Genomic DNA, 15,384 nt, shown 5'->3' with positions numbered 1-15,384 from the left:
GCGTGGCTAGTGCACCCATCGCAGCAGCAGCACATAGATGTGTGCGTGCTTGCGTGTGTGCATGCGCAGCTGCAGCACATAGCTGTGTGGCTGCGTGCGTGTGTATGCATGCGTAGCACAGCACATAGATGTTGTGGTGCGGCTATGGTGTAGCAACGGTGCACTAGCATTTGGTGTGTGGTTTGGTGCTTGGTGCGATGAGGCAAGAAGCCTTAGTGTGTGTGCCTCGCATCAGCCACCCCTAGCTAATGCTACAGAGGGTGGTCGAGGCACATGCACCAAGCCGCATTGTCCGAGTTACTAGATGACATTGGTTTTCATATGGCATGCGCCAATTGAGTGCGGTTGGCTTTGTGCTTGCTTGTTTGCCGTTTTATTTATTTTAATTAATCTTGTTTATTTTAATTAAAATTTTTTTTGAGGCTAGGCCTCGATTTTGAGCGGCATTGGCAAAATTTATTTTGGCAAATTTTGGGATCTACCGGCTTAATTAATTGGATTAATTAAGATGGATGTGGAATTTAGTGGGAGCTTCAATTATTAATTACGTCAATGACATAATCGGTTAAGTAACTTTGACTAGTTGTAATTAGGCGTGTTTATCGGATTAACCACCTAGATTAGTTACTAGTGCACGCGAGTGTTTAATGCATTATTACTTGTTTATTGTTGTAAAATTCATGGGCCATTCACTATACACATATAGTGAATGGATAAATGGAATGTATATTCTCTCACGGGTTTATAAAAATGACAACTAGTGGGACCCAATTAGGATAGAAAATACGGACTACGTGCCGTCATGTATTTTTGTAAATCTAAATATTGTCTGCGTACCCTTGAGTATTTTTGTACCTTAATATTTAGATTAGTCCTAATCGTAGTTACTAGTATTGCATAATTATGGTCAAGTCTTGAAGATGGAGGTTCTTGGAAGACAAAGCCATGAAGTTGCAAAAGAAGACCTTTTAAAGATTTAAGGAATTTAAAGGTTCATGCTAGTTGCCAATATGCATCAAAATGCTTATGCTTTACATATTCATGATTATTTATATATGAATTATATTTAGATGCATGTTTAGGATTTCGAATGTTGTGATGATTAATTAAGTTCACTTAAATCAACCAACATAGATTCCCTAGGTCCCTTAATATTGAGTAAAATTGCCATTCCAAAACAACACTTATCGGCTATTAAAAAAACAACACTTATCGACCTATTGAAAGTAGTGATGGGCTACGCCAAAGCGAGGCATCACTACAACTCCCTAGAGTCCTAGACTCATAAGGCGTACAGGGTATGCAAGTTGGTTTTGGTTGTACTCAACGATGTGAGTTGTTTTGGGTAATTTTACCCATGCCACGTGGCCTAATCAGGCCTTGACACGTGTCATACCCTGGTTGGTCCGAATTGGGCCAATCTCCTTCTGACACGTGTCTCTCCTAAAACTTGGGAATAAAACGCGGCCTTCAACGGCCCAAATCTTGAGAAAGTCGCAATGCGGCACAGCCTATAATAATTAGGTAAGAATGACCTAATCAATGGCACATTTCCCAAAAACCCTATAAATTGGGAAATTTCCCCCAATTTTAGGGCATCTACATTTATTACAGCATACCCTACATTCTCTTACATCAGATAATTACCTGATCTCATAATCCGAGAAGATCTCACCTCTTTTTCCACACTTTCTCCCGTTATATTTCAAGTACTAACTTGATTGTTGGAGGTGGAGCTCCAACCACCCGGAGTCTCCGTTGTTTTCTAGGTACAGGCGACGCGCAACCAGTCTCTGAGCTGTAACTCTCCCGAGGGACAAAAACACCTAAACATTTGGTGCCGTATATGGGGAGAGTACCTCAAAGATGGTTTAAGAGTCTATACCACCTCCTGAACGTCCGGTTGACCATCCGGAGGTCTTTACTAACCAGGAGGATGATGATCCTCAAGTGGAAACTTACATTGCCAAAGATGGCTCCCTGATCACCAAACGCATCCGTCACAAAGACACTCTAGAGCGGGGCGAAAGCCAGGCCGGTACAAGCCGGCCCCCTGGCCAGCTGGAAGGGGAAACCCGTACAGCAAGTGAATCCGCTCCTGTCACCCGAGACGAACTCATGAGATTCATGACTAGTTTCAAGGGTGAAATTAAGGATCTGATCACTAATAATAAGGTTGGACCAAGCAAGGGTCAGTCGGCAAGAAAGACTCCTGCTGGGAGGAAGAAGCCAGTCAGGGACAGGTAGCCGACTCCGCATCCAAAGGACAAGGCATCCGGGACCCTTGACTGGTTCTAGATTCTTCTGTCCCATAAGAACACAAGAAATCCCATCCGGGTTGAACAGCCGGTGGGAAACAAAAAGTCAACTCCTGATGTGCGGGAAAACATTACCCGCAGAAGGAGTCAACAGCTGTCTGAGTCAGCCTCTACATCGCGCTTTCAAGACAGCTTCAAAAATACATCTGCAGGGATTATTCAATCTCTGCATGAGAGCCATACAGGCGGTAATACCGCCCACTCTAGCCCTCAGATGATTGGGAATGCACCATATGTACCTTGATCTATGGTATACGGCCCGTACTCTACACACTTCTTGTAGCCGGCCCTCTTTAAGGGCCAGGCGGCATATAAGTCCAACCTTTGGACTGGCAGCTCCGACTGCTCAAACTTGGTGAACAAACCTCTACATTCAACAAGGAGATAACCAAAGTCGCGCAGCCGGCCAAGGTTAGTGCTTAAAAAATCGTATTTTACTAAATTCATATTTTTGAAAGATCCATGGATTAGTCTTGATGTTTGGTAAAAGCATAGTTTTGATTTTAGCCCAAGCTTATTAATTAATTTTAAGCCCAAACCTTTTTATTTTATTATTTTATTATTTATTTTTTGCCCAAATATTTTATTTATTTTTATTTTATTATTTTCTTATTTTAGCCCGAATAAAAAAAGTCAAAAAAAAGCCCGAAATTATCAATCGGCACTTAAAAAGCCGAAAGAAATTAGGGTTAAAAATGAATTTAGACGGAAAAATGGACTGGAAGTGACCGTGTCACGGCACAGTCTGACCGTGTCATGGGAACCACTCCCGTCTGACGGTGGGACTTCCCATGACACGGGAGGTCTGCCGTGACACGGGAAGTTCCGTGTCCTTTCCGCGTAAACCCTTAATGCGTTTTCCGTTCCGTTTTCCGAAAATTTCCCGCGTCACTCCAAAATTGTACCGTGTCACGGGATACTTTTTTAGGGTTTTTATCATTTTAGGGTTCCGTGTGCTCCCTCAGCACATTTTCCCTATAAATACCCCCTCATTTCTGATGTACGAGGCAACGAGAATTTTATGATTCTTATTTTCTCTCTTCTATGCTATTAACCTAAACACTAGCCTACCCTTTTTACTTCAAAATTCCTTCTTCAAGCACTCAAAGGAGTCCGTATTTTACTCGAGATTCTGTCCTTAAACCAAGGCGTGAAAGGTAGAATCGTTTGAGGGTTTGGCCCCAAAATCAACCTTATTTTATTTAATTTAATTTAGTTATTGTTTTATTATTTCCTTGAAGTTACTAACTCGTTTATTATTTTGTAGTTGCAAGCAAACAGATTCAAAGTAAGGATCATGCTCTTTTTATTATTATTATTTTTCTAACGATTTTTATGTTGTTGGAATTGTGATTAAATTGGTTTTTATATTAATATTGATTCTATTATTTATTTTGATCACCATATTGCATGATTAAAGGGAATATGTAATTGAAAATCACGCCTAATAAGATAATTTGGACAACCGGTTTAGGATCCTTTTAATCTTATTATTAATTGAAGTGATCACCAAATTTTTAGAATTATGTGTGCATTAATATTCAACCAATTTAGTTAAATAATAGTTTGGAGAAAATTGAATTATTGTTTGTATGCCTTTGAGATCACAGGAATGTTTTTCAATATAAGAATCGAGTAGAGGCCAATACGGGCGAATGTGACTCCATGACTCACTTCGTACCATCATCCCCGATCCTCCTTTCGTGGTTCCGAACCATATGGAGTTAGTAATCTCATAGATTATGAATGGGGTGTAACCTTCACGGGTCGATCGTTGTTGCCTTCGTTGTCCCTTATCGTGGTTGCCTTTTTATGATCCGTGAACGGTTTACAAGTTCCTTAAAAACTTGTTGGCGGCTCCCTACTTTATTTGTCCCTAATTTTAATGTCAATTCCCACTTCCTATGAGTGCCAAGCATATTCACAACATGCTTTTAACGTAGGCGCACTTCAAACGACGCCTACATGTGGTATATAGGGTCATTTTGGATATCAATGTGCTTAGAATTCTCAAGACACCAATCAGATGGAGCAGGTGAATGCCTTTCAACAAAGGCAACCAAATGATCCGTATTCTAACACATTTAATCCAGGTTGGAGGAATCATCCCTACCTTTCATACAAAAGCAATAATGTTCAAAATCCTCAACCTCAGCAACAATGGGCACAACCTCAGCAACAGTGGTCACAGCCTCAGAACCCTCAACCTCAGCAATATGTTGCAAGGCCTCCACAACATCAACAAGGGGCCTCTCATCATCCTCCTCCGGGTTTTAATAGACCACCTCAACAACCTACTCATGGAAATGCTAGCACTCAAGATCCTACTATGTCTGACCTCATGAGAATGATGACATCCATGAAGCAAAACACTGAAGATAGCATCAAGCAGTTGAAAAATACGACAAAGAATTTGGAGAACCAAATCGCGCAAGTCGTAGGTACCAATATCCAAAGGCAACCTAGCCACTTACCAGGACAGCCTATCCCTAAGGAGACCACCAATGCTATCACTACTCGTAGTGGTGTTAGCTATGAAGGGCCCCAAATGCCTATTGATGATGCAAATCTTGAGAAGGATAAGAGTAAGGTTGCAGAAAAGGCCTTGGATGATGTTCCCACCTCAAAAGATGGGAAAGCTAAAGCAAGTGATGGTGAGAAAGAGAAAAAGAAAGGTTTCGAGCCTCCACCTGTCGAGCCAAAGCTACCATTCCCACATCGGATGCAAAAGAAAAAGGTAGATCAACAATTTGGTAAGTTCTTGAGTATGGTCAAGAACCTTGAGGTAACTGTTCCTTTTAATGATTTGGTCTCTCAAGTTCCAATGTATGCAAAGTTTTTAAAGGAAATGATTACTAAGAAGAAAGACTTTGGTGGTGTAGAAACAGTCGCTCTAACTGCAGAGTGTAGTGCTATATTGCAAAATAAATCCCCACCTAAGCTTAAGGACCCTGGTAGTTTTTCCATCCCATGTCATGTAGGTGCATTATTCATTGATAAAGCTTTATATGAATTAGGTGCTAGTGTGTCTGTTATGCCTCTTTCTGTTTGTAACAGGTTGAATATGGGAGCTTTAAAATGCACACAGATCACTTTGCAAATGGCGGATCGTTCTATAAAATACCCTTTAGGTGTTTTGGAGGATGTCCCCGTTCGGGTTGGGAAATTTTTCATCCCTGTTGACTTTCTAGTTTTGGATATGGAGGAGGATAGTAATATCCCGATCATTTTAGGTAGACCTTTCTTGTGTACTGCAGGTGCTGTTATTGATGTCAAGTCTGGATCCCTTACTTTGTCTGTTGGTGATGATACAGTGACTTTTAATCTAACCAATGCGATGAAGTCGCCTATGCTTGAGAATACTTGTTGCAGGATTGATGTGCTTGATGAGATTGTGAGAGATGATACGCCTCGTGAGTTAGCTAATGATCCATTAGAAGCTGTTCTCACCCTGGAGGTCTCTGAAGGAGAAGGAGATGTAGAGATTGATTCCTTGATTCGTGACTTGGATGCCCCCAACACTGAGGGGTTTGAGGTAATGGAAACTATTTGTTCTACTTCTGAGTCACAAGTAAAAAAGGTAGAGTTAAAACCTTTGCCTCCTCATCTTAAATATGCATTTCTTGATGATAATGAGGAATGCCATGTAATTGTTAGTGCTAAACTCGATAATAGCCAAGTTTCTAGGCTTTTGACTATGCTTCGCATGCATAAAAAGGCAATCGGGTATAGAATTGATGATCTTACAGGGATAAGTCCTAATTTTTGTATGCATAGAATCAATTTGGAAGAGAATCATCGCCCTTGCATCCAACCAAACGTCGATTGAATCCTAATATGCAAGAGGTGGTGAAGAAAGAGGTAATGAAACTTCTTGACGCGGGCATCATCTACCCCATCTCAGATTCTAAGTGGGTGAGCCCGGTACAAGTCGTTCCTAAGAAAGGGGGGGCAACTATTGTTAAAAATGATAAGAATGAACTAATTCCTACTCGTGTTGTCACAGGTTGGCGTATGTGTATCGATTATCGCAGGTTGAATACAACCACCTTGAAAGATCACTTCCCCTTACCTTTTATAGATCAAATGCTTGAAAGATTAGCAAAACATAGTTTTTTCTGTTATTTGGATGGATATTCAGGTTTCTTTCAGATTCCCATTCATCCGGAAGATCAAGAAAATACAACGTTCACATGCCCCTATGGTACATTTGCTTATCGCAGAATGTCATTTGGGTTGTGTAACGCCCCTGCGACGTTTCAAAGGTGTATGATGGCCATTTTCTCTGATTTCATTGAGAACATCATGGAGGTATTTATGGATGATTTCAGTGTTTATGGTTCTGATTTTGATATGTGCTTGCATAATCTTTCGAAGGTGCTTAAATGTTGTACTGATGTCAATTTGGTCTTGAATTGGGAAAAGTGCCACTTCATGGTCAATGAAGGAGTGGTACTTGGTCATCTTATTTCTGATCGTGGCATCCAAGTTGACAAAGCAAAAATTGAGGTGATTGAGAAACTTCCCCCTCCCGTGAATGTCAAGGGATTGAGAAGTTTTCTTGGTCATGCAGGGTTTTATCGCCGATTTATAAAAGATTTTTCAAAAATAGCGAAACCCCTCACTCAATTATTGCTTAAGGATGCCACATTTGAGTTTACTGATGCTTGTATGGAGTCTTTTAACAGGATTAAGGAGGCATTGATAACTGCTCCTATCATACAACCTCCAGATTGGGATTTGCCATTCGAGATCATGTGTGATGCGAGTGACTATGTTGTGGGAGCCGTGCTTGGACAACGAAAGAACAAGGTTTTGCATGCCATTTACTATGCTAGTAAAACCTTGGATGAGGCTCAAATGAATTATGCCACCACTGAGAAAGAGCTCCTAGCTATTGTGTATGCTCTTGACAAGTTTCGAACTTACCTCATTGGTTCGAAAGTAATTGTCCACACCGACCATGCTGCTCTGAAGTATCTCATAGCAAAGAAAGAGGCTAAACCGAGACTCATTCGATGGATTTTGCTCCTTCAAGAGTTCAATTTAGAGATTCGAGATAAAAAGGGTGCCGAGAACGTTGTTGCGAATCACCTCTCTCGATTAAGATTTCAGTCTACTTCAAATAGCCCTATAAATGACTCTTTCCCCGATGATCATTTATTCTCTATTTCTTCTGTATTTCCATGGTATGCTGACTATGCTAATTTTTGTGTAGGTGGTTCACATTCTCCGGATCTGACTTACCAACAACGCAAGAAGTTCTACCATGATGCCAAGCGGTACTTTTGGGATGACCCTCATTTGTATCGAAAGTGCGCTGATGGAATGTTTCGGAGATGTGTAGCGGATTGGGATACCCATGGTATCCTTCATCATTGCCATAATCTACCTTCTAGTGGACATCTTGGTTCTACTGCAACTGCCTACCGAGTGCTTCAATGTGGTTTCTATTGTCCCTCATTATTCAAGGATGCCCGTGCTTTTTTCAATGCATGTGATGAGTGTCAAAGAACGGGAAATATATCGAAGAGACAAGAGATGCCACAAAATGGGATTCTTGAGGTCGAGCCTTTTGATGTCTGGGGCATTGATTTTATGGGACCATTTCCCTCTTCTTGTGGGAATCGGTACATTTTGGTTGTCGTCGACTATGTCTCCAATTGGGTTGAAGCTATTGCGTCGCCTACTAATGATTCGAAGGTCGTTATGAAGCTATTCAAAAAGATCATCTTTCCGCGCTTCGGAGTCCCAAGAGTTGCCATTAGTGACGGTGGTTCTCATTTCCATCAACGAACTTTCAAGTCTCTTCTTAAGAAATGTGGAGTTACTCACAAGGTTGGTTTGGCCTATCATCCTCAAACGAAAGTTGAGGTATCTAATCGACAAATCAAGAGAATCCTTGAAAAGGTAGTCAACAAATCCCGCAAAGATTGGTCATTGAAGTTGGATGATACATTGTGGGCATTGTGAACGGCTTACAAGACTCCGTTAGGGACAACTCCGTATCGGTTGGTGTATGGCAAAGCATGTCATTTACCGGTCGAAATGGAATACCTTTCACAATGGACCGTCAAGGAGATTAATTTGGATCTAGAGAAGGCCGGTGAAGCGAGACTTCTTCAATTGAACAAGCCAGATGAGATTCGGCTCGATGCTTACGAAAAACATAGGCTCTACAAGGAACAAACGAAGAAGTTTCACGACAAGATGATCCAAAAACGAGAGTTCAATAATGGTGACAAGGTGTTGCTCTATAACTCAAGACTTCGACTTTTTCCTGGAAAACTTAAGTTTAGATGGTCCGGACCTTTCACAGTCACCAATGTCAAAGCATATGGAGCCATAGAGGTTGCTAGCGAAAACGGCACGAAATTCAAGGTAAATGGACAACGTTTAAAGCTATATACCGAGGGTGCTTTCATCGGCAAATTGGAGACGATTTATCTCTCTGATACACCAATTGATGCTTGATACTAAGTGAAGGTATAATTTTTTTTTTTTTATTTTCATATTTATAAAAAGAAAAAGAAAAAAAAAAGGAGGAAGCAGAGGCAGCCAGCAGCAGGCACCAGCCCGCACAGCCAGCGGCAGGCCAGCGCCAGCTGGGCCGAGCCCCCACCAGCAGCCCAACGTTCTGCCTGGGCCGCTGTAATTCCAGCGCCCGCTAGTTCTAGCGCCCAGGCAGCTACACGCATCCCCCAAAAAAAAAACCAGAAAAAAAAAAAAGAAGAAAAGAAGTTTCCAGCCTGCACGAATCCCAAGACACCCCACCCCCTTCTCTCTCATCCTCTCCTCCACCCCACAGCCGCGCACCGCCACCTGCATCATCGACGCCCCACCGGCGCTGCTCCGAGACACCAATCAGCCTCCCTCCACGAAAAAAAGAAAAAGAAAAAAAAAAAAAAAAAGAGAAGAACCGACCCTAATTTTTCTCAAGGTTAGGGCTTTTGATTTTCTTTTTCAATTAGGAGAATTGGTTGAAATTGCAATTTAATTGGTATTTGATTTGAGGTAACCAACAACAATATTGTTTTAATTGCAAAAAGCATAGGTATTATTTTCAATTTTTCATCCAACTTCTCTTCTTGAATTGTTTACATTCATATAAAAATTGAAAATTTTGCCTCTTGTATATTAATATTTGCTTGTTGATTGAATTTGTGGTGATTAATTTTGATTAAACATTGATATTTGGTTGGTGGTTGATTGGAATTGATTCTACTTTGGATTACTAGTGTTGGTTGGAGTATTTTGTGCTTATTGCTATTCGATTGTGACATTGCATCATGCTAACCACAAAAACCACTAGTTCTCACCCAAAGTCCACTCCTTCTCCACTTGCACCACTAAGATCCACTCCCACAAAGTGAAACCCACCTCGAAAAGAAAGAGCCTCACCTTCAAAGAAGCATCCCAAACTACCACATAAATCCCCTCCAAACACTTCTCATACCAACCCACATTCCACCTCTCACCCTTCCTCAAGTTTGAGCAAAGAAGGCCTTGGTTTCTCACTTCAAGACCGAAAAATCAAACCAACACTTCGTTATTCACAAGACGATGGTAAGAAGCTTGGGGTTGATGATTGTTTGCAAGAAATAGGTCGAAGGTGTGGTTGGTCAAAAGTTCTAAATTTGAAGGAAGAGGTTTATCCGGATTTGGTTATTGAGTTTCTTACTTCTTTAGTATTGTCTAATAATGGTGACATATCTTTTTCTCTTGATGGAATGGCACATTCAATGTAACCAAAGGAGGTTAATGAAATTTTCGAGTGGCCTTGTAATGGAACTATTGGCCCATCGGAGTTTGGTTCGTTTTGGGGTGACAAGAATGGATTACAATTTCACCAAAAATTGTTTTGGAGAGAACTCACAGGTCGAGATGATTGGAAAGTTGGTCTTACTAAGTCTTTTTCAATTGTGAACCCTGTGCCTCGTATTCTGCATCGCTTGCTTCTACAAGTGTTCTTTCCAAAGACAGAGATGGGACAAATTGCTACAAGTGATTTCAAGATGCTTTGGTGGTTCTTACATGGTGATCGAGATAGAATGGGTCAATTGGATTTCGGGAAATTCCTCATTGCTGCATTTCTTGGTGGAGAGAAACAAGCCGAAACGGCCTATCATTATGGGAAGCTTTGTAACCGTCTTTGATACGCATCTAGGGATCGATTTGTCTTACATTAAGAAGTTGAACTCATATGCACTCCTTGATACTGTGAGCATGGAACGATATGGATGGTTGTTGTTACCAAAGATTGGTTTGTTTGTATGGCAGGTTAAGGGAGAGGAAAAGGACTCACATCCGACTCCTTATGCTGTTTTTCCCACTCTTGTGACTCAAATGGGAACTCCAGATGCCTTTTTGTTTCTGCCTACCCCCAACATCAAAATAATCATCCTCACAGGTGTGCATTCTACAAAGCAAGGTTCTTCTTCGGCCCCTCCGCCTTTGATTGGTAACAATTCACAAATCTCTCATACTCCTTCTCGTGGGACTATTCCATCCCACCCTTTCCGTCATAGTGTTAGTTTCGAGAGGTCTAGCAGCGATTTAGTCACTATAGAGATGTTCAAGCAGTTCATGGCTAACATTGGTACGTTTGCTCAGGAGGTTATTGATCATTTCGGCAATTTGGAGCAACGGTTTCATGCCTTGAATTCAGAGGTTGTTTCTCTACGTCAGCAGATAGTAGCTTCTGGCACCACCGCTACATCTACTGGCACTACAGCTGACACCTCTTCTATCGACGAGGTTCCTGCTGAGTGAGCTTTTCTTTCTCGTCTCTCTCTCTTGCATTTCATTTTGCCACAGTGAGGACACTGTGTTTCATTCTAGCTTGGAGGAGGGATATCTATCTTTTAATGCTTTCATAGTGTAGTTTTATTGCTTTCTGTAGGTGTTGCATGGTTTGTACCATCTATTAGGGATGGGAATTTACGTGCAACGAAAAAAAATGTATTGCTTTCTTAGTTTAGTTGTGTTTTCGAATAATGCATTCTTGTGCCTATTTTCCATTTGTTTGACTTCGAATCGTGTGCGGATTAGATTAGACTCTCTTGAGCTTCTTCTCATCATAGTTATCATTTTGAAATTTAGTCGGTGTGCTTTATACGTTGATAACTGCGTAGCAATGTAGCCTGCGACTAATTGGTTTGTGGAAAGATGTTTTGCTCTTTTTGAGTCTAGCTAGTCGATATTTTTGTAGACCCCAAGCCATGTGAGTTTTCAAAACCCGATTGATTGACTGTCACATTTATAACAGTCTAAATTTTTGTATGTGTGATAGTTCCTGGTGCAACTCTGATCTTGATTTTGCCTTGAGACTCGTAGTAATTTGGTTGTGATGAGTGCATGATTGAAATGATAAAGGTCTTTCTTTTTCTCAATTTGAGCCTCCAGAAGTTATTTTTGTACATTTGCTCCTTAATTGTTACCCATGTTGAGCTTTACCCTTCATTAAATTAGCCATAATATTACAAGCCTTCGGCCTCAATCGGTTACTATTCCCGAGCCTAGCTTGGGGGATTGGTCTATCTTGTGATTTGTGAATTTTCATTTGGCTAAATATTTGCTTCGTGGCGCAATAAAGGAGATTTTGAATGGAAGCTCGAGGTATTTCAATTAAAAAAAAAGAAAAAAAAAATTAAATTAATAAATAAATAAGGGTTGAAGAAGGAAGGGAAGAAGAGAAAATCAAATTACTTTGGTGTATAGTGATTTTTGTCTTAATTTTATGGTGTATGGAGAGCCTAGATGCTAAACGAGGTTATCTTCGTCATGCATTTGGTTGTGTTGTTATTATAAACTATTATTACCACTCTCCCAGCTGATTCAACTCTCACATCTCCCAAAATGTTAATCCTACCTCTCACCCTAGCCCTATTACAACCCTCATAAGGACCTTTTGATCTTCGTGCATAAGTTATGATTAAGTGAACTGAGTTTTGAGTCAAAGTTAAAGAGTAATTGTTGCATTCCGAGTCGACATGGTATAGGTTGAGTGTATGTTATAACCCTAAGCTGGTAGGGCACCTCTCGTGCTTGACTTCAGCATATCTACAGGAAATCGGCGAAGACTAGCTTGGAAAGAGACTGTTTGTGGCCTCTAGATCAGTGAGTTAATTGCAGGACTATGAGTGCTACGTGGTTCTATATGTATCCGAGCCAGATTTCAGTTTCGCTAACTTTGGTTTGATAGTTTGCTCGAGAGTCGAGTCGATCTTATTCTGGTTCCCTGGAAGTCTTGTTTATCTTATTTTTCTGTCTTGAGTCAATTGTTGCTTAGGGACAAGCAACGGTTTAGCTTGGGGGAATTTGATGAATCATATTTATATAGGGTTCTTAGGCACTTTTATGTTAGTTTTTATACCTTTTTCTTAGTCTTTTTGGTCGATTTTAGGGTCATATCTGCATAAGTCATTCTATATCGCTCTACTACGCTCCGTTTGTGTATTTCTTAATGTTTCAGGTGATTTCGTAGTCATTTGGACACTTTTGAAGTATTTGGAGATGATTCGAATGATATTTGAATGGAAATAGATGGATCGAGCTCATTTACCGGGGGATTTATGCTCGTGGATGTTGTCTCTAAGGATTATATGCATGAGAATTGAAAATAGCATCCACAAGGATCGATATGCACTTTTCGGAATTGAATTTGAGTTAGGAACAAAGGAAAACGAAGGCTTGCAAAGTATCAAAAAGGACCTTTGTGCATTGGTTTACCATATCTCTAGTTATACAGATCGGATTGAGGTGATTCGAGTTGGGTTGGAAACTAGACTTGAAGAGCTTTCCAATGATAGGTCGCACGCCTTCATACGATTCCTATATTTTGAATTACAGCCTTCCAAAATCGGTCCTACAAATCTGCCAGCAAGCGCCCAGCCATCGGGCGATGGTTTAGCCGCACAAACGACCCTTCAAATCTGCCTAGCCCGATGGAAATCCATCGGCCGATGGTCGTCTTCGCAGCCCTTGATCACTCGACCATCGGCCATCCATCGTGATTTGGGTCTGGCGCGCGAGAAACTTGTTTTCCGTCGATCGTAATTTTCTCGACCAATTAAAAGATGACCTTTGTTACTTTTATTTCATTATTTGTATTTTTTCTATTTTATTTTATTTAGGATTAGGTTTTAATATAAATACTTGGGAGGATTTTATTTTTCTCTTCATGCTTTATTTTCAGATTAAACGTTTCTTAGTTTTTCTCTCCATTGTTAAACCCTAGCTTTTCATTCTTCATTAATTCAATCATCGAGGTATTTCAATTATTCTTTTCGTTCTTTATTTATTTTATTAATTATGAATTCAAGTTTATTTATCTTTTTTGTTTTGTTTATTTCAATTATGAGTGAGTAGTCGTTTTCTAGGGTTAAGTGAGGGAAGCCATGTTTATACCATGATTATTTGTGCTTATTTATTTATAAATTTATGAATTAGGGTTTGAATAATTCCAATTGATTTGTGCTTTATTGTTTGATTCATGTAATTGGCCAATACCATGAGTTAATTATTTAGCTAATAAAAATTAGAATTGAAAGATCATATTTTTAGAGGCTTAATTACAATTGGCGAATTTGATTATGCTAGCGGCCGAACTACATATGTTAATTCGTAAGCGTTAATTCCCGACCGTAGGATTAACAAGTCCTTTAATTATTCGACCTAGTTTGTTTATTAATGGATTGTTTGCATTTCTTGGATTGGTATAAGCATGGTGGACCGAACGTATGTCCTAGACTTTAATTTGTCTGAGAACAACCTCATTTTCATTATTGTCATTCTTTAGTTAATTAATCATCGAATCATTATTCGTTTATAGAAATAGTTCATATAATTGGGCAAAAACTAATAGAACATGTCTCCCTGTGGGATTCGACCCGTATTTGCTAAATCTCTTCTAACAACAGACACCGTGCACTTGCGGTATAACTTTTTATTCATCAATCCCATCAATAGAGAGAAATCCTAGAGTGTGTACCTGCTAGAAGACGCATAATCAAGAAGGGGTTCGACCAATTGACATGGAATCATGTACGCTTCCACAATTATATTTTACAGATTAATTTGATATGAAGATTAAGTATATTGTAGGAATTAATTCCAACAAGTGGTATCATGAGCCTCCTTCGTATTAGATTAGTCGAGTTTTATGGTTCGATTATTCAATTGCATGAGTTAATAATTTGGCAGTTCTACGCTTGCTATTCGGTTAAATTCTGAACATATTGTTTGATTGTATTATATGCTCCACTGCAATTGAATATGGTTTCGTTTTGGCTAATTCGTCTAAGATGAATTATAATTGGTTTGTTGATCGTAATGCTGCCATGGTTTATCGAGAGTTGTTTAATTATTTTGCGATCTTCGGTTTTTTCGTCTATTTTGTCTCGATCTTATGCTTATTTATTTTGTTTTATGCTGCTTACTTTTTATCATGGCAACATGTTTTGATTATACTGATCCTTCCATGATTCATCCATGATTCATTGTTGATTTATGTTGTAGAATCATATTGTATTCTTGAATTGGATGCTAATATATACTGCAGTTTCTTAATCAGATCATAAAGCATGTATATGTATTAATCAAGAGTAATATACACGCATAATCAAGAAGGGGTTCGATCAATTGACATGGAATCAAGTACGCTTTCGCAATTATGTTTTACCGATTAATTTGATATGAAGATTAAGTATATTGTAGGAAATCAATGACATGAATCAAGCATAGGTGTGTGGCATGGAAATAACATAAATGTGATCCAAAATGTCTATTTCCAACTGATCCACTTTAAACTTTAGCAAGATCACGATATGATCTAATAAAAGAGTAAACCAAACTGAATACTTTATTTATGTAGAAATACTTTATAATATTCAAAACGTGTTTATGTCATACAAGCAATAAGAAAACAAACTCCCACTTAAACTATATATCCTTAGGTGGCACGACAACCATACGAGCAGTGTGCTCATGAAATACTTTGGTCGGTAAACCCTTAGTAAGCGGATCCGTAATCATGGAGTTTGTGTTAATATGCTCTAAGGACAAT

General features: G+C 39.6%; 2 protein-coding genes across 2 annotated transcripts; both read left to right on the top strand.

Moving 5' to 3' along the window:
* Positions 1-4,344: 4,344 nt before the first annotated feature.
* Positions 4,345-6,147, top strand: LOC145632821 (uncharacterized). Its single transcript, XM_081685155.1, has 2 exons — positions 4,345-5,428; positions 5,576-6,147. The coding sequence occupies exons 1-2, from the start codon at positions 4,345-4,347 to the stop codon at positions 6,145-6,147; spliced, it is 1,656 nt and encodes a 551-aa protein (XP_081541281.1).
* Positions 6,148-8,366: 2,219 nt separating this feature from the next.
* On the top strand, positions 8,367-8,792 carry LOC145632820 (uncharacterized). The gene has a single exon (XM_081685154.1). The coding sequence runs from the start codon at positions 8,367-8,369 to the stop codon at positions 8,790-8,792; it is 426 nt and encodes a 141-aa protein (XP_081541280.1).
* Positions 8,793-15,384: the final 6,592 nt, after the last annotated feature.

Source organism: Chenopodium album, chromosome 5 (genome assembly GCF_948465745.1).
Source record: "Chenopodium album chromosome 5, dcCheAlbu1.1, whole genome shotgun sequence".
Lineage (NCBI taxonomy): Eukaryota > Viridiplantae > Streptophyta > Magnoliopsida > Caryophyllales > Amaranthaceae > Chenopodium > Chenopodium album.
Note: the sequence above shows the minus strand (reverse complement) of the source record. Positions and strands in the feature narration are given on the sequence as shown.